At 38.8% G+C, this 19413-nt stretch overlaps 1 protein-coding gene across 1 annotated transcript in view; it reads right to left on the bottom strand.

The window, feature by feature from the left end:
- Nucleotides 1-19413, bottom strand: part of PTPRR (protein tyrosine phosphatase receptor type R) — a 140810-nt gene that overhangs the window by 6662 nt on the left and 114735 nt on the right. Inside the window, exons 8-13 of the mRNA XM_063155055.1 lie at nt 18293-18377; nt 12461-12540; nt 10307-10444; nt 4023-4133; nt 2762-2919; nt 864-977 (exon numbers count right to left, since the gene is read on the bottom strand). Of these exons, the coding sequence (XP_063011125.1) occupies nt 864-977; nt 2762-2919; nt 4023-4133; nt 10307-10444; nt 12461-12540; nt 18293-18377 (686 nt within the window). The remainder of the gene's footprint in view (nt 1-863; nt 978-2761; nt 2920-4022; nt 4134-10306; nt 10445-12460; nt 12541-18292; nt 18378-19413) is intronic.

Below are 19413 nucleotides of genomic sequence, written 5' to 3'. Positions count from 1 at the left end.
ATTTTTTCATTTAAAGAAGACCCACATGTCAGAAGCAGTTAAGATACTTGCAAGGAGATTATATGAACTGTACCTACTGCAGAAGAGGAGACTCCTCTATTCTTGGTACAGTTCTGTTTATTTACTTTATACAAAATCCTGTTTCTCCAAGCAGAAGAAGAAAGAAAAGTACAACCCAACCAACAGTTTCCACTGTGCACAATACCCACATCCTCCTTCAAAACACAAATCCCTCTTCAGCCATGGTTTCACAAAACAAAGCACTCTGCAACAATGCTGGCTTACACTGTTCCTGCTCCCAAGCTGTGAATTCAGTCAGGGAATTGATCTGACTTCAGAAAAGTCTGGAACAAATGCCTTGGTATTTTCTTAGGCTGAGAAAATTTGCCAACTCAATTTAAAAGGACCCCCAGCACAGCTGATGAAATAGCAACAACACCAGATTTGTCCTTCTCCACTGCTCGTAGAAGCTACACATTCAATGAGCCTGCATTTCTTTGTCAACCCAGGCTCAAAGAAAATCCCTTGTCTCCAGATTGTCTCACCTCTCTTATGTCCCAATGGGATGATGCAGACAGCAAGCAGAAAATTTTAGTGGGGGAAAAGAGAAGTGGCAAGTGCCCAGCAGCTACAGGGTTGTCATTTCATTCAATGGAAGTTTCACCCAGAAGACTTAAATGCATATGTTACCTTGATTATTCAGTTAATGTGGTCGTGAAAGTCAGCAAAAGCAATGGCAGCCAGTAACATTCAACTGTGAAAATGTTTTCAGAACCATTATAGAATAATTACTGATCATTACCAAATCATTTTGGTAATTATTTCAGAATCATTGACTGATCTGTGGTTCTTCTGGAACTCACCGATCCATTCGTAGCTGGCAGACAATGCTCAATGCATCTACAACTCCCTCTTCCTTTAACTGCTGACAACCAATGGCTGTGGCAATAAAACATCCAGTTCTTCCTATACCCGCACTGAAAAAAAGGCAAAATTTAAAAGGAGAATGAAGTTCACAGATCCAGGAACTATATGAAAAACACTAAATAGCTATGAAAATAGAAAAAAAAAAAGAAACTTGGAATTGCTACGACCCACAGTTCCTGGGTGCATGTCCAGCAAGGATGACTTCTCAGCTCACTTTCATAGAGAGAAATGAAAGTGTGCACTGTTCCTGCAGTCCAGTTGTGGGTATTGTGAGGCTTACATTTTCTCACATTGCATACAAGTAAGAAAACCAAGTTTCATTAGCACTACAAAATCTGAGTATTCTCAGGCCCAGTCCAAGCAAATGATGGAGACATGTACTGAAAAGGAGGAGAAACAAACCTAAAACCAAAATTCAGTAGGGCTTTATGTTTAAAGTCCTCAAAGTATACAGGGGTGCTGCTAACCACACCTCTAACCATGGAGGCAAAAAGGACCTAGACCCATGCTGATGAAGTTAACTCTCTCTCCTGTGATTCTACAGGATGGTGAAGGACTTGGTGCCATAGCTCCCCAGGTTTTCTTGATGCCTGCTGGGAAACAGCCACTTTGGCATTTTTTTAAATCCCTGAGGCCTCAACAATTTTGAGAATCTCTGCCCCACTCTGTTTCTTGCTTAAGTAATGTAGAATGCAGTGCACTTCATGGCTTTCATGCTAAATGGCAGGAAAATTGGCGGAAAATATTAAAAACTAATTTTGGGTCCATGTCTTCACTCAGACAAAAAAGGAAAGAAACTATCTGACTGGAAAATGGAGTGTGAGATTTGTAGACCACAGTGAACATATAGATAGCTGAGTTGTGACTGAAGAACCATGAATTTTAATCACAACTGGGATGATATCTTAATCACAATTGAGATGATATCTCTCTTTAATCATGAATAAATTGCTGCCCATGCTTACAGACTTTACTGTCATATCACTCATCTCAGACAGACATCCCATTCTTCTGAAGACCTTCATTACTGAAGATCTGTACTAGAAAAAGGGGAATCTCAACAGCTATCCACAGATTTCTGCATTTTTAGGGAAACTACAATCCCTGATAAATACAGCTGCATAAAATTTGGGAAAGTTGCTTATTCACCACGTTCTAGTTTTCAAAACATATGGGTGGTTCAAATGTGTCTTCCATTTCTCTAAATCTCCTAAATATGGAACTGGAAAGTTGTTGAAGATGAAAAGTCCTGATTTAATGTACTTCTAGGAAAAAGAAAGAAGTATTATCCTGACTGTAAGAGATGTGTCATCACCGCTATGAGACAAACCAAGTAAGAAAACAGATTTTCTTTTTTACTTTCTGTTTTGCTTCATCTACTTCTTTCCACTAATATAACAAATCCAGTGCTACTTCCTATTATTTAAATTGCAACATGGGGTAATGAATCAATATAAAGCAATAAAATAGAATTAAACTCGAATTATTAGAAGGTCATCCTCTGGTGCATTATAATTTGTGTGAGGAAAGCTCTATTCTTGAGTACTGAATAGCACTTTGCTGTTGAATATCCAACCAACTGCTTTTGTGAAAATGCTCAGAAATTGCAGTACTGATGTGTTTTGGTCTCCAAATTTGTACCTGATTCTTGCTCCTCAAAAGTGACTTGCTTTGCAATATGCTTTGCCTACTGGTCACTAAAAAAGTCAATTAACATGAAGAGGAACTGGGGAATTTTGTTTTTCCCCAAACACATTCTTTAGGAGGGCAATTTGCTGCAATTTGCTGCAGCCTTGCTTTAGGCAGTCCCTAAAGAGAAGGGCTGGCCAATTACCTGCAGTGCACAACGACAGGCCCTCTGTCCAGGGATTCCAGCCTGTCCTGTTCCACGTCCAGCATGAGCTGCAGCAGAGGCTGGGCGCTGTCGGGGGTTTTGTGGTCTGGCCAGGACGTGTACCAGTAGTGCTTCACGCTGCGGGACTGGCTGCCTTGCTGCAAAGAACACCAAGACTTTATATGAACAACTGTATTCTTTGTATTTCTTACACTGTTATGGTAAAAAGGCAGTTCCAGACACACAATTATAAGAAGGGTTTGTGCACCTGAAAACTTGGCTGTTTTTCCAGCTGTGTTAATTCTGTTTTATGACTACCGACTTTTCCAGCTGTGTAAGTTCTGTTCATCTGGCTACTGACTTCATGAGTATATTGTCAATTGAGAATTGTCAGATGTCTGTGTTATATCAGCAACAACATCTAGAGAGAATAGCTTGATGTGGGCTTCTGAATGTCTAAATTATCATGTTTTTCTATCTTTAAAGGTCATTATAATGTTCTGATACTAAAATTACAAGAGTATTGAAATTAAACATGTAGAAGAACTGCCCTTCTAGATTAACAAGACATCCCAGTTTGTTCAGTTATTCTCTCCAAAAGAGTCTGCTACCACTTATTTTAACAAGGGGGTTAAATATGGGCTAGGGCAATTAGTACTGCATGATATAATTTCTCCTCACTTCTCAATGCTGGAGCTGAAACACTACACAAATTTTCCCAATACATTATTTATTGTAATGCTCTATCAGAATCAGCAGGTCAATCTGATAGCATGAGAGTGTAATAGGGCAGTTAACTCAGAAGAGGAGCATCTGTCTTATTTTCCACAATTTATGTTTAGTGAGAACCAGGAAAGCATGAAGATTTCTTTATATAATTCTTTTTAGCTTCTCAGATAGGTTGTAGTCACACTCAGCACACAACATGAGCAGTATATCTTTCTTTAGAACGATGCTATGCTAGTTTTGTCATTAACTAAAATCCTTTTACTTTGCCTTGGCAATGCTAAAAGGGCCTCAAAACAAATGCAGTTCAAGAAAATTAAACTTGCACTCTTTTTTGAAGCCTTTTTTATTGCCAGAGTCATGCAAAGTGGCAATACAATAAGTATTCCAGTACTTTGGCCTCAACCCTACCTTGCAGCTTCATAGCTCCTCCTGCAAATCTTTATACCCTTTAAAAAAGCCAACACTCTGACTTCATTTAACAATAAAAAAAAGAGAGCATTGTGATTGAGGTTTCTCAGATGCAGATAATTACCTTTATTGTAAGCTGACGGACAGTGTAATTTTTGCATTCTTGCACACTGTTAACAAGAACTTCAACCTTCCCATAGATTCCTCTTTTTTCTGGCCAATAAAGCACACATTTCTGGAAAGCAAGCATCAGTATCATCAACAAAATGAATCCTGGAGCCACATTCATATCTAATTTTTACACAGAATGTGTTTTTCTGCAAAACTCAGATTAATTCAACTGAAGTGTTATTCATGTCAGCAGTACTCCTCGATAAGATTTTGCAGAGTTTTTACTGAATGACTTAGGCCTGGTTTTCAGGATCTGAGTTTTACAGTATAGATCTCTTCCACAGAACAATTTGCACAGCTATCTTTATTCTTAAAAGCTAAGTGAAGTTCAGTTATAGGAATTGTTTTCCACATTCAAAATTAAAGAGTTTTTTTTCCTAGAAAACTCTAAAATTCAATTTTGAAGTTTTGTCTTTCCAAATGGGATTTCCTTCTAAGCAAGAGATCCAGATTTTGTCCTCTGCTCACAAGACCTTTTATCCTATTTACTCTCCTGGGCCCTGATACAAGAAAGCATTTAAATGTGTCTTTAGATCTTACTAAACTCAATTTGCCTTAATGTGTATGTTAAAGTATTTTGAAGATCCTGAGTTGTTTTACTATATAACTTACTGGAAATTGGTGTTAAAAAAATTCTTCAGTCTTGCTAGAGCTACACAAAATTTTATGCAGAATTCTTAAGGAATCAATAGTTTTACACTATATCAGCAATTTATCTGACAAACTTCTACTAAAAAGGAGATGAAAAATAGTACTTACAAGGCAAATAATTTTACTTTCTCCTTGCAATAGTTTGCTTATATTCTTCACTATTCATTTAAATTAGAGTATCTCCACAGGCTATATGAAAGCAAATACCTCTGTTGTATAAATACTTCTCTAGAAGTGGATGCTTATTCCCTTAAGAGAATATTTCACATTTTCTGAAATAATGCTGCCCAACTCATTTATTAAATAAAAAAACTCCCCAACATTTAAAGGAAACCTTCTATTTTAATATCCAACACACAGGTATAAAAACCCAAACAACCAACCACATAAGAAAACAAACAAACAAACAAGCCCCAAACCCCAAGAGAACAGTTCTACAATAATAGGAATCCCAGAAAGACCTTGTTTGTATTTCCTCATAAACTCTTGCTGAAGCGACTGGTATACATGTAGATAGATAGTAGCCTACATTATGCAGCAAAACGAAACAATGCCTTTAATATAATTAATAGCCATAAAGCATAACTTTCAGAAAATACTGCTAAAAATTATCCAGAAAAACAATCAGTGGAATGCAAGGCTTTACCACCAGGTGTGATATTTAAGTTGCTACCTGATACCCCAATAGTGGATTGAACTGAATCACCTCAGTTGTATAAATGCTTTTCTAAAAATAGATGCTCATTACCTTAATAGTGTAAGGTGTGTGAAAGCCACATTTCCTGAAATAATGCTGGCCCTTCTGACTGGCTTCGTTCAAATCTTTTGCAGAACTACTCGAATATCCTAAATTTGCTGTCTCCCCGAAGAGATTAAGAATGGCAATAAAATACTCAGAAATTTGTATGAAAAAGAGTGTTCACAAGTTCCACAGTCTACCCATGTGACACATAGAGTTACTATCATCTGCCAGATCTGCAGTTCATGCCCCTCCCTGGGAGTGTAGTTTTCAGTGCTAATTTGGGAAAAAGAAAAGTCTAAATACACAATTGTGCCCTGACAATCAACAATAGTTGAGTAAACTCCTGAGACTTCTTGATAAATGTGAGCATGCAATGCTCACTACAAAACCTTCAGACACTCCAGAGGAGTGTTTTTCTTGACTCTTTCCCAGAACTGGAATTGGCAACTTGTGCTGGGTGGACAATGAAATGTGGCTGTTCATTAAAATAACTTTCATTTAACAGTCTGTCTACATTTAGTGAGATACAATGGATTATTTTTAACACTGTTGCTGTGCATCCTTTAAAAATACTGCTTGTTGCTGCTTTAAAAATAGCCTTGAAAATACAGGTGGGGTAAGCTGATGCAAGCACTTCCAAGGAGTGGGGAATGAATATATTTTTGAAACTTAACTGAAAAAAGGGAAAAAAGATGGTAATAGGAGTGATAAATTATTATATATACATAAAAGAATATACAAAATCTCAGGACCATAATAAAAAAAAGTACACTGCCTCTAGCTGTTACTTGTACATAAAAGAAAATTCTTCTCTGGTAGGAACATTTTAAACCTTTTCAAATATCTGATATAGTGGATAAAGTGTCTGGTGTCCAGCTTCATGTGTGCAAGCAGTAACAACTCACTGCACAAAGTATTTATCAGAAACAACCAAACATGGCCCCTCCCCACCCCCAACTAAACATTCCCTGACAAACAGGAAGTTCATACAAGAAACATTCTCTCACATGACTTTTAATTGATTTCAGCCTTTGCCCTTCCCCCCTGCAACAGGGCTGCAGGCTTGGGTTTCTTTCCATTCCCTCTCCTGTCTCCAGGCATGCCCTATGCCATGCCCACTGGGTGCCAAGCCTCATGGGACTGCTCCTGAGGTGAATTTCCATAACTGAGTGGGATCTGGCCTTGCCATGGTCTGGGGCTGGCACCTGTGATTTATCACAGTCAGTGTTTTCAACTTTGCAGCACTGTGCCTACTGCAGCCCGGTCCCCAGCTCTGCCAAATGGAGGGAGGCTGCCCCAGGTGACATGGTGTTTAGTGACTTTACATTCTCTGGACTTGGACCCTGAATAAAATTAGTTTAAAAAATCTCAAATATTTGTGCAGTTGCTTAACTTCAACTCTGCTTCTGGGGTATTTCTCCATATAGCTATGCCTGTAAATTTATACCTTAAAGGTACCAATAACAAAACAGTAAGGAATAATAACAGCAAAGCTTCAATTCCAGAATCCCTTTTACTCCTGCCCTCTATTTACTGTCACTACTAACTCAAGCATGAGAGATACAATTTAAGGGGGCTTGCAGGATTGCCTTCGTATACTGAAATCCTCACAGTTAGCACCAAATCTTCCCAAGTTTTTTGAAAATCTGTATATGGTACCAATACTCAACTAATAAGTTGACTTCAAGGAGGTTTATGTGAAGTCTGTAAAAGGTAGGATATCTGAATTCCAAAATCTACTTGGCTGTATATATGTGGACCATATATAGACCAACTGGGAAAAAATGTTACATGAAATGTAGCATGAGCCTTAAACAGTGAGTTAACAGGATTGTCCTAGATAATTACTAGATTATCTAATTACTAACGAGATTTGCATTATCAGAGTAATTTGATGCATCAGGCAGTATTAGTTCTCTATTCTTGCAGAATGCTGTACAAGATTCTTTACTTACACTTTCCAAAATATATTTCCTGTTTAACAGGTAATGTTGCTAGTAACTTTTGAAGGCAGAATAAATGCTTATTATTGATGTTGTACATAGGTCAATGACAAAAATCAGCTGATACAATAGAAGTCTATAAATTTCTCTATGAAATTTATATATATATTTGTCTGTGACATTCTTACATCTCATATATTTATCTAAATTCCACTGCTCAGTTGTTCTGACTAAACTCAGTAATATATGAAAATTGTATGTGCCTTGTGTGTAAAGCTTTGGAAGACTGTGCCCTAGAATATTAGTACAGAATTAGAGATGGTCACCTTCACTTAGTGATTTATCTCATTCTTTCAAAATGGGATGGATCATCCTCTGGAGGTGAGTACTGCTCTTCAGTGACCACAAAGGGTACCTCATCACTAGATGAGATGTCTTTTTCCTCATAATAACTCCAAAATCATGGCCTAGTTTCCAAGTTTATCACCAGTTATTCAGGCAGAAGCTCCTTTGCTCTGGACTCTCCTTGCACAGGGAGATTTTCAATTTGTTCAGACATTCTGCAGTTTTGGGGACAAGTTTTACAAATTCTGCATGTTTCCTTTCTACAGCTGAAATATTTTTCTCAGCACTCTGTACTCATTTCTTAATCAATCTTGCAAAAACTCATACTTACCACAGCAAGTCTAAACCATTTTTTCATCTGATACATGGAAGTAATCCTATAGTAACCTTTATACATCATAATTTCACACAATTCCCATCACTAATGCAAATTTGTTACATCAATATCTTGAACTAGGACACTAATGTCCCAAATAATTTTTTAATGCAAAATAAATTAATTTATTGTAGAGATTAAGGTTTTTCATGTGTCTCTCATTTGAGAGGTCCTTTATTATACATTACTTCATACATTACACTACATCATAGTTCAAATGAAGGCTGAGTGGTGTTACACCTACTGAGGAATACAGCCTGTACACAAGAGTCATATATGGTGGTTTATTTGTTCAGGAGTGAATGTGGAAGAGTGGATAAATATGCTTGCAGATATGAAGGTACTTGTATGTCTGTATACTGCAGATGTACCTCCCTGAAAATGATGGAAATAAAGCAGACCCCAGAAAGGAAAAAATACCAAGTGTTACTATGCTAAATAAGATCTGCTTTTGCCTTCTCTATAGAGGGCAAATATTTTAGCAGTGAAGATAATATGCTGAGCAAGGCCAATAAGAGTTTGCTTTCTTTTCAACGGCAAGCAAGGTATAAAGAGGAACCCGCTGACAGTGGGAGAGCTCCTAAGGTTTCTAGACAGGACAGCTTGCACAAACACAGCCTCTCTATATAGCCTGGGAACAACTTGAGATTCCTCACCCTTTCTATGTGGAGGAAATTACCATTGCCAGGCACAACAATACCTATAAACACCAGTGCCTAGAGCCTGCGTAACTCAGGTAAACACAGAGCTTCCTGACATGATGAAAACCACTGGACACTTCTTTCAAGTCATTCTTCTTACACAGTGTCAGATGTGAGTGTTTAAACAGTCAGCATTTCCTCAGCGAAATACTTACTCTTTTGGTCTATTAGCTTGGTCAATTGCTATGCTTTCATGATGAATCCTAAATGTGGGATTCTGAACACCTCTTTGAACTAGTCTAGTGCAAAATGGCACCTGGTTTGGGAATAGGTCATTGGACATTTTACAGGACCCACCTACTTTTCATATACAGTTTCTTAAAATCCCCTGGATTTTAAATTCATGTTAGAAGTCCAAACTCATGCTGAGAAAGAGGAAAGCAACAATCAAGGGCAAAAAAAGAAGACTATGTCTACTGAGTTCACATTTAAATGGAGCAGTGAGTTTGAGCCCTGGGAATGCACTCAGACTCTTGGTTCTTGATCACTCAGACTAGAAACTTTGCCTGAATAAACTGTTGCTCTACCATCATGCACCTGAGTTTGAATAGCAGGGGTGTGAGTGTAGCAGGGGAAATACAGCCCTGGTGCTTACATGGCTGTGTGCTGAGATGTGATTGAGGCACCTACCTGGATCTGGGAATCATTACTAAGTCTGGACTCAAGAAGAAAGTCCATCTCCTTTATTTCTGACTCTCTCTTGCCCACAAGCCCTGTAAACCACTTCGTTATCATTCAGTCTCCATAACAGGTTTTTTATTGGCCTTCTGCATGGGAGAGTGATTTTTGTTTGTAATTTTTGGTAGTCAGAAATATGGGCACTGGCACTATCAAAGAAAGCCTGACAAAAATTTACATGATTACTTAATAAAGATATTGAAGATATAGTTTGGAATTGATGCAAAAGTCATGGAATGCATAACAGGCAGTTAGTTGGCCATTAGCCACTAAAATAAAATTGTCAAGTCTAATTGATACCAAGGTAAAGAGTATTATTTCAATTCTGTCCAAGTTCCTCTGTGGTGTTGGCATCTGGGAGCCCAAAGTGTAGTTGTGGGATGGTCCAGAAGATTTGTAACATTGGGAATGGATTAAATCCCTGACATTATAGCAAGGTGCAAACTTCAGCCATGTCAAAAAAAAACCTGCTAAGCACAACATTAACCATCTAGTCTTTATATACCAGAACGTAAAAACAAAGTACAGAGGTGACCAACAGATAAATGAGGTGTTTCTTAAAAAGTAAGGAACCCAATAGCACGGATCTAGAAAATGGAATTCTTTTTTGTAATACATAATGTCTTACAATGGCTATGCTATTACACTTGATGTACTTGGCTACCCTCATTATTTTTTGCATATCTTATTAACAGATTATTTAAGAACCAGTTATCTGCTAGCTTCCTTCTGTATTTTCTGAAGTCCCTTCTATAGTATGCAGCCACAGGAGTAATTTCTCAATTTTGCCAGTTGTCATACCTCATTTTTTTCTTTCAGCTTTGTGATCATAACAATGACAGGGCTGTCTTCTTGCCAAACCATCTGCCAGAAATCATTCACGGTATTAATCATGGGTCCCTGAGTTGCAATGAAAGCCTTCTCTTTACCTCCATATCCCTAGTTTAGAAACAGACACAAAAGCATTTACTTTAAATTCATGCGATCAATCTATATTGCAGGTGAATAAAAGAGCAGAAGGGGCAGAAAAATTAACCTGAAAAAAAGAATTAACTGAAAGAAGTTACAACTAAAAGTAGAGCAGATCAGAAATTTTTCAGTTGAACAGTTTTTCCTCTGGAAACCAATCTGATGAACTCCTGAGGATACAACAATTCCTCTCAAATTTCCCTGCTTATTTGGCTTCTTTTAGATAACTCCCTTCTTCAAGTTATTGGGACTTTCCTCATCCAGTGGTACTTTAATCTATAATTTAAATTGCAGCAGTGTTTTCAAGCTAGCTTATAGTCAATAAGGAAAGAAAAGAAGAACTACAAAACTCATATCTACAAAGACTCTCCTATACCTGTTTTCTAAAGAAGAAGAGGCTTTATGAAACTTTGCAGGAAGAACAACATATATAGGGAGTATAGGGAGTTCCAAGACACACATGATGTTCAGGAAGTCAAAGAAAGGTCAGAAAAACAGTGAGGAAGCAGAAGAGAGAGAAAGACAAGAAGAAATGGGAAAAACAAGACATATTTTCTTATTTTTTGTGTGAAAAGAAGTAGTTATGGTTTTGTGCAGTGACAGGGTGCCCAACAGTAATGCAGGAGAGAGCCTGGCAATGTCTGGAGGGAATGAGTGAATGGAAAACAGCATGAGGTGGTGTGGGAGCCTTTGGCCTTGGCTCTTCCTTTTGGGAGCCTTTCTTCATGACAGCTGCTACTCATTGCATGACCCAGTGGGATAATCCTGAGCTGGCACAAACTGTCCTCCAGCCACTCACCAATCTGCCTGAATATACTTTGTCCGTGCCAGGTCTGTCAGGATCCCAGCAAGCCCAAGGATTTTGTATACATGGATGTGAAATTTCATTTCATTGCTGGGTTGCATTTTTTTCCACAGTTGCTGACAGTTCAACTGGTGTTAGTAGCAGGAGGAATCACAATATGTGAGAGTGAAGGGGGCTGGCATAGGGAAAAGGGAGACCTCAGAGGACTGAACATATGGCCTGGCTCTTGGATATGATGTCACTGCTGTCCAAATAGAACCACTCCGCTTACTTACATGATGATGTCTTCATAAGAAATAATGAAAGTACAGGATGCAAAGTGAGGCAGGGTAAGGGGCATGGTGCTGTGTACCTACACATTATATACTGTTAATTAAAGAAGCAACATCATTGTAGAGCTCTGTGGCCAAATTTTCATTGCACTATTACTTTTATTCCAGCGGAGGGTCTGCGTAATAACTCTAGAGAAAACACTTAATTTTGTAGGTAAAGGATTACATTCCTAAAATATGACTGAATTAGTTTCTTGTAGTCTATTTAGCATATATTCTGTCATGAGTTCAAGAAAGCTCTGTGTGCAGGTGTGTGCGTCTGTGTGTGTGATCAAGGACTATAGCTCACCTGACACTTAGAAATACTGCTTTTGATCAGGATTCATGCTGGTTATGTCACTGTGTCATGTGACCAGTACAGGGAGTAAAATGGGAATGGCTGTGTTGTGGGCACATGTGAATATTTAACATGTCTGGTTTTGTACCTTTTCACAAACTTGTTACAGTATTTATTTAATTACTTAACTGTTAATTTCAGGACTATCAATTGGTATCTTGAAAGTACTGGTATCAGTCCCTATTTAAAGGTAGCCCTCTTTACTGTAAGGCAGTAGGTCAATATGAAACAGTAAATACAAAAGTAAACAGTAATGCATGTGTTTCTTAATGTTTTTTATAAACATCTTGGTAATTTTTTAATTAAAACCATTTCTGTACATTCATGACTTTGTGCTCTTTGTTAGAAATGGCTTATGAAACTACTTCTATCACACATATGCAGACAAAAAGATCTGGAATTATCAATGAAGATGATAAGAATAAAATAAATGGCACCTCGGCAAACCCAGCTATTCACACGGCAAATAAAATATTTTCTCAAAAGTACATGAAGAGTGTACATTTACTTACCCTAATGTAGTTAGCATTTATGTAGGTACTCAAGGAGTCAGATGGATTTTTTGGTTTCAAATACACTCTGCTTAGAGGATCTAAGAGCACAAGGAAGATGGAAATTAATAAGAAAACCCATAGTTAGAAGATTCCTAAAGAGAATCAAAGACTTTCTGAAGGAAAAAAACTACTGTTATTTGGGGCTGTCAAGCAGTAAAGAATTACACACCAAATACTTCCCTCTGCAAAGGATCATGCCATGTAACTAAGGCAGCCCTGTACTGCATGGTGCTGGGCTGTGCAGAACCACCTCAGCGAGCTGAGGGCACTGAAGCAACACTGTGATGCCCAGGCAATGCCCAGGAAGGTTGGGTCTGCCCGTGCTGTCTCTGAAACCTGTGTCCTATCATTGGACAGTGGCTCATAATCACACCAAGCTCTTTGACCTTTGGTACTTTGGTCAGAAGCTGTAGTGTTCAGCGACTGCACTGGACAGTTGGATTTAAATTAAGAAAAGATTCCTCTGCCTGGGATGAAATAAAATATACATCTTTTATACCACTTTAAGTTGACTGTAAGGAGCTTGACTAGGTAATCCATATTCTTCCCTTCAGTCCTGTGTCCTCATCTGATACAACTTGTGACCATTCATGTGTACTGGACTAGAGACACAGTGCCAAAATAGAGGAACATTTTTCGTTACACTCTTCTTTCCTTCAGTCTTGGATGCTCTAGAATGGAGTGGGGGCCATTTCTATTGAGTAAAGAGCTGGGGGTTATTAAATCCCTCCTGGAAAGGAAGGTTTTGCTTCTTCATTGGTGATGGTGTGACCCCCCACCCCATGCAATGCCATTTTGGAATTAAAGCAGCATATTCTCAAGTATACAGTGTATCAGAAAGGGGGAAGCAGGCAGAGAGCAAGATGCCTATGTTGGGGCTTTCTAGGGACGCACTTGACTTTCTTCACACTTTTTCTGAAAAAAATATTCTACCACTAAAAACATGATACTGAAATATTTCCATGCTGAAAAAAATCTTTTCTTCTGGCAATTTGCTTAAATACTTAGTTGTAATCAGCAAGGTTTTCTGACAGTATACAGACACATCAGTTTGGAAATAGTCTCTGGATAGCTCCTCTGCTGAGTGCAATCTAGGCAATGCATTTAAAGATACATATGTGGGCACTGAGCTGGAAAGAGATAAAAAACACTGTTTAGTGTGTGGCCCTGCTGTTTACACAAAAAATATAGAACTGATAAAAATACATATGCTGCAGCAAAACCTAGTATTTTCAGAGTTGCTTCTGGATTTCTTTTGTGACTTTTCATCCTCTTCCTCAGAACACGATAAAACCTTTCCAAATCAAAGGAAGAGGAGGGATGATCCCAAACATACTTTATGTCCTTTTCCCACTGGAGGTCATGGGAGCACCTTGGACAGGAGTGGAGGCTTTGTAGAACCCAGGATAATGTTTTGAAAGTATGTTTCTTAAAATATGCAGATGACTGCAGGACTTCAAGTTCCGCACATGGAAGCCTTATCTTCTGTGGTTAATAGCACCATGTGAACCCTAATTAACTTGTGTTAAAATATATTTGCACTAGTTTTCCTAACTTTTTTCACTTAGAGCTTTTTTTTCCTTTAACAATATGAGGACAGGAAACCTCTCATTTCTTTTCAGCACAGAGTGGTTATTAGCCACTTCCACAAATGCCTCAGGCTATGTGGCCTTGAAAAAACACCCACTTCCTCTAGCTCACACAATGCCTCTGATTCTCATGTTGCTTGACCCCTACCTTAAAAAACCTCTTCCAAGCAGACCCAACATCCAGTTTAATTGCCACGTCTTGAGATAAATGCCTCTGTTACTAGGGAGCAGCTAAATCATCTTCACAATTTCTGAGACCTCCTTCCAACTCCAATCAATGAAACAAACACTGCTTCCGAACAGGAATCTTTTATAAATTAACAGTCATGATCAGTTATGAAATAGGCAAGTGCTGTGAACTGAGCCCTGAGAAGAGGAAAGCCTGAGCAATGCTAGAGATCCAGACCACTAGGCAATCATCAGACACAAATGGAAGTCATTAGCTTCCTCCTGAATGACAAATACCTTGGACATAATAATCTTATCCTTAAGGATGGCAAAGTCTTGGAGTCTGAAGCTACAGCAGAAAGACAGATATTGACTGCAAGGTTGAATTCATCAATGTCTATAAAGTGTCTGAAAATGCACTGGTACTGCTAAATACTTATAATTACTAACAAAATATGCTTTCTATAGTTTTAACTGAGGCAAAATCACTGCTGTTTTATCCCATGTATCTAGGAAGTCTGGGATAGTTCTCTCAGTGGACTAGAAGGTGCTTCTTCTAACTCCACCTTTAACAAATTAATGTTGTCCTGAATTTATAATGTTGGAAGAATAGGAGGGTGTTAAAGGGAATGTAACTTGCCTCCATGAGAGTGGCTGGTGCAGGGAACAGGCAGGGTTACATGGTAGCAGTGCTGGACAGCCTCCTGCCATGCCATGGGTACTGGAGGATCATTCACTCCAAGAACTCCATTGGTGCTTTCATTAGGGAGCAGAACTGGAGCAAATATGACTGTTTGTAGTCAGGACTGGGGAGTGAGAGGGAGCTCAAAAATTTCAGCATCGGGAGAATAGTTTTCCAGCATCTGTTTATATGCTTTCATAATAAAGTGCTTTGATCATATGATTTAACCTTCTCCTTGTCTTTAGTGGAATGTCAGAGCGAGTGTTAGCACAAGCCACAGATTGTGGGCTTCTGGGTCTGACCCCCTAAGCGGTTTCTATCTTCATCTTAGTGTGAATGCTGTTCTGCCCAGCGTGTCTTAATACATGCTTTTGACTTCAGGTTAATTTTCAGAGAGGGACAGGGTATGGCAAACTAATGGATGTGTTGCACATACAAAGATACCTACAGAATAGTGTTAAACGACTTGCTCCTTTGTAAGCAAAAGTCCATGCATACTCTGAAATACCACAGGAATTCTGCTTCTGGTCTGAGATGGACAAGTGAGACAGGAAGCAGGAAATATGTAGGGCTGAAGAAGTAGCAGGAGATATAGAAGATAGCAGGAAGCTGAGGTCCTGCTACAAGGACATGTAGTGGGGGCTGCAGGAGACAAGCAGGCAAAGATGAAGATGCAGAGTAAGAGGATGAGGAATGAGCAGCAGGGCTGCTATTCTGCCACAGGAATGTGGCTGTGGTGAGAGACTGGGAAATCTGTGTGCAGGACTGGAAACCTGCTCAGAGGGTGTGAGAAATACTGTAGATTGGTGGCAGAGGGAATGCAGCTAAAGATACAGAGCAGGGTTTAACAGGAGCTATGGGTGGGGTCACAGTCAGGAAGAAGGAAGGAGAAATACTGATCTTAAGGAACTGCTTAGCCTCTCGACTCTGATCCCACACTGGCCCCTCAGTAGTTGAATTAGAATATTATTGTAATGCACTTAACATTAGAGAACTTAAAGCAGCATCCTGGTGTTTGCATAAGAGTCACTGCAACTGAAACATCTGTCATAGAAGTGTAACATCTCCTGTACTTTTTAGTTTTCCATATAGAATAATTTTCAATAGGCATTAGTTGTATTTCACACGAGTGTGTCTGACTGGGTGGTATCCGCTAACATAAACCTGCCCTCATGCACCCTGTCACGGAATTATCTCTTAGAAAATGAGAATATCCACTGCAGCACAGAGGGTGGAGCTGGCAGGACTGGGCATTTTTAGCACGTCACTTGTCATCACAGGTGCCCTGATTCAGGAGTCGCACCCAGTGCCGGGAATGGAAAAGCTGATGCGGGTGTACAAAGCAGAGGGTTGATATCATCTGAGCAGGAAACCAGGAAAGCTGCTCTATTTAATCACTCAAATAATTTCCAAACCCTCTCAGACTGGGTGTGGGGTGCACGAATATTTATTATGAGCATGTGCCTCAACCCTCAAAATATCTTCTTTGAAAAACCTAGTGCTAACACACACCAAACCTTCTGATTTCTGTCAAGGATGGTTACAAAGTGCCTGTCAGTGAGCAGCTGTGGTGCACACCAGCAGTGTGCTTGGGTTGAAAATGTGCCATAGAGCTAGTGGCACATCCCAGCTAACTGGAGGTGAGGACACACAGGCACACTGGTTCTCAAAGCTCATCTGCATGGAGCACGGCCCAGCTGTCGTGTCCCAGTTCAAAACACATGCTACAGAGAAACTGGACTCATTGCACTTGCAAGGCGTTGCTGGAGGTGAACCTGATGGTGGCTGGGGCACCCTGGATATGAGATGCTATGGGAAGGGAGAACTCCTTCCAAAAATCTGCCAGTCAGGCAGAGGGGGGCTAGTGATATCTTGTCTCCACTGCAGCTGATGGCAAAAGTCCTGCTGTTATCAAGGGGGTCAGGATTTCACCCTCTGCGTACATCCTGTTGACACTGGGCCAGACTCTAAGGGATGCTGAATTGTCTGATTGTTGGTATCTAACTTGCATTCAGTTACCTTCTGACTTTAATTGCCTTCAATCTTTCTTGACTGAACTCAGATACACAGAGCTTTTGGCTGAAGTAGATAAACTAACCTTGAGCACAGTGAAAATATTACTGCAAACTGAAGAGAAGCAGGGATTCCACACAAGTTTCTTTCCCAGCTACGTATCACATTTCTGAGATTAATCTACATGCTGAAGGCCATCAGTTTTCATTAGTCTGACTGCAAGGCCTTGGTGTGATATGAACAAATGATGATGTTTTCAGTTTTGGTGAGAGAGACCTCATAATAGAAGATGTGTGAATTTGAATGACTAACATATAACACAGGCCTGCAAGGATATTCTAGAGAGGTTTAGAAAGCAAATTTCTAGTTGATAGGATATGCTGTCATTTTAAAAGTATTCTTCATTCCAAACCTAAGCAAGGGATTTACATTTTTATGTGGGAATGTTCTGTAATAGTTTGAATCACAGAACTTTTTCACTTTGGTGATGCCAAAAATGATAAAACCTCAACTATTCATGTCTATATTTAGTGTAATGTAAAAACTTCTGCAACCTATTCTGAAACAGAACACAAAAAACAAAATGTTTAATAAAAGTGAAATGGAATATCTTATTATCCACCAACAAATGTTATGAAAATAGCTGCATTTCAGAGAAACGTGTATTTTGAAGGAAAACTATTCCACTGAAAAGTTTTCAATCACCTTTTCAATTATAAAAAAGCAATGCTATATGAAAATATATACAATGAAAATACAGAAGTATAGCAAGGCAGTAACAAGTTAAGAGCAATGAAGAAGCAGCACTGCATCAGGAATGTAAACACATTTCTGTAAAGAGAGTTTAGTGCATGGAGAAGGAAAAAAGCAATCACCAGAGGACCTTTAAAGATGGAAGCCCACTAGAAGACAAGATAGGCTGCACTTGCTTTTTGTAGTCTGGTTTTTTTCAGTCCCAAGGATCTTGACCCAACCAGAAAGAAATCAGTGACTGCAGGATGGCTTGGGCTGCGATGAGGAGCTACTGCAAAGCATGGCAGACCTCACTGTCCCATCTGCCTGAGCTGCCTTTCAGAGAAAACCAGCATGAGCCAGGCTTGCCCTGCAGCATGTGGCTGGGGTGCTGCCAACCTGTGTACCTACTAAGGCTTCCAGTGAGAGTTCTGCATTTGCCAGTCCTACAGCACTGGGCTTCTGTTATCTTTTTACATGGATTATAAATACCAGTATGAATGGGTTCACATCAAGAAAATACAAAGACAGTCAGATTTTCACAGCAATACGTTCTCAAAGCAGGAATAAATGTCATAGTAGGAAACCACGGGCTAGCTCACTTACTTGGCAAAATTGTTTTATAGCGGTTTTTAGTTCCATGACTCGGGATGTCAATTTCTTTGGGATCCACAAAATTCATTGGTATTTCCTATAAAAAATAAATTAAATCAGACTGATGTTTCCAAAGAAGCCATGCAGGAAATTATCACCAGAAGGCCATCTGCTGTTACACAACTGTCTCTTCACATCAAAGTTATTAAGAATAAAAGTGGTTCCCACCTCAAGACTGTCAACACCCTTCCTTTAATAAACACAGGGAGCTGCATACTGAAGGGGTGACTTCCAAGGAACACTTCTGATGAATTATTTAAAAAAAAAAGTTTTTATGGGATTAAGACCAAGGTTAAAATGCACTATAGTTCCAGAAAATAGGAGTTCAAAAATATAGTGCTGTGGCAAAAAAGAGCAATACTTTACATAATTGGGGCAGGAACTTCATAAATAATTAAATATAATGGCAAATAATAGAAATTAATATATGGCAAACTTTTAAAAAAATTTGTGCTAAGCCCTTATCAATGAAATTCAAAGACCTCATTTGCCTTTTATTTAAACTACTAGAATGAGATGCCTTACTCTTTTGCATTCAGACTCAAAAGTAATAAAAATCTGAAGCTATTTCTTTTCCTTCTCATTTTCATCTGTTAGTGACTGATTTACATTGCCTGTGTAGGTAACTAATGTGACAGTTTCCTTTAAGTTTCAAAAATACACAAATTATAAACTCCTCATAAACTTAAAATTCCTATTTTTCAAACTGTTTGTCAGCATGAAAAGTAAAAATCAAAATTTGCATTGAACAAAATGCTGAACTTGGTTAAAGAGAGAGTAAGAACAATTTTGATTTTGAGGTCCTGAAACAATGTTTCTAGAGTTGAATAAAACCAACCCTTTTAAAATGGCAGGAGGAAACATTCAGTGGTTGTTTTTTTTTTGTTTCATGATTGTGGGGGATGTTTTACCAACTAAAATAATCTGGCAAAATCACATTAAAAATGCTTCAGTTTACTAAAATCTTCATTTTTATGCTGATTTCTTTTGGGCCACTATTATTTAAATTGTCTTAGAGTAAGCTGGAATTTGATCTTCAGTAAATTAATACTTCTACTTAAAAGAACAGTCAT

Source organism: Melospiza melodia, chromosome 4 (assembly GCF_035770615.1).
Source record: "Melospiza melodia melodia isolate bMelMel2 chromosome 4, bMelMel2.pri, whole genome shotgun sequence".
In the NCBI taxonomy this organism is placed as follows: domain Eukaryota; kingdom Metazoa; phylum Chordata; class Aves; order Passeriformes; family Passerellidae; genus Melospiza; species Melospiza melodia.
This window is presented reverse-complemented; position numbering and strand designations above follow the sequence as displayed.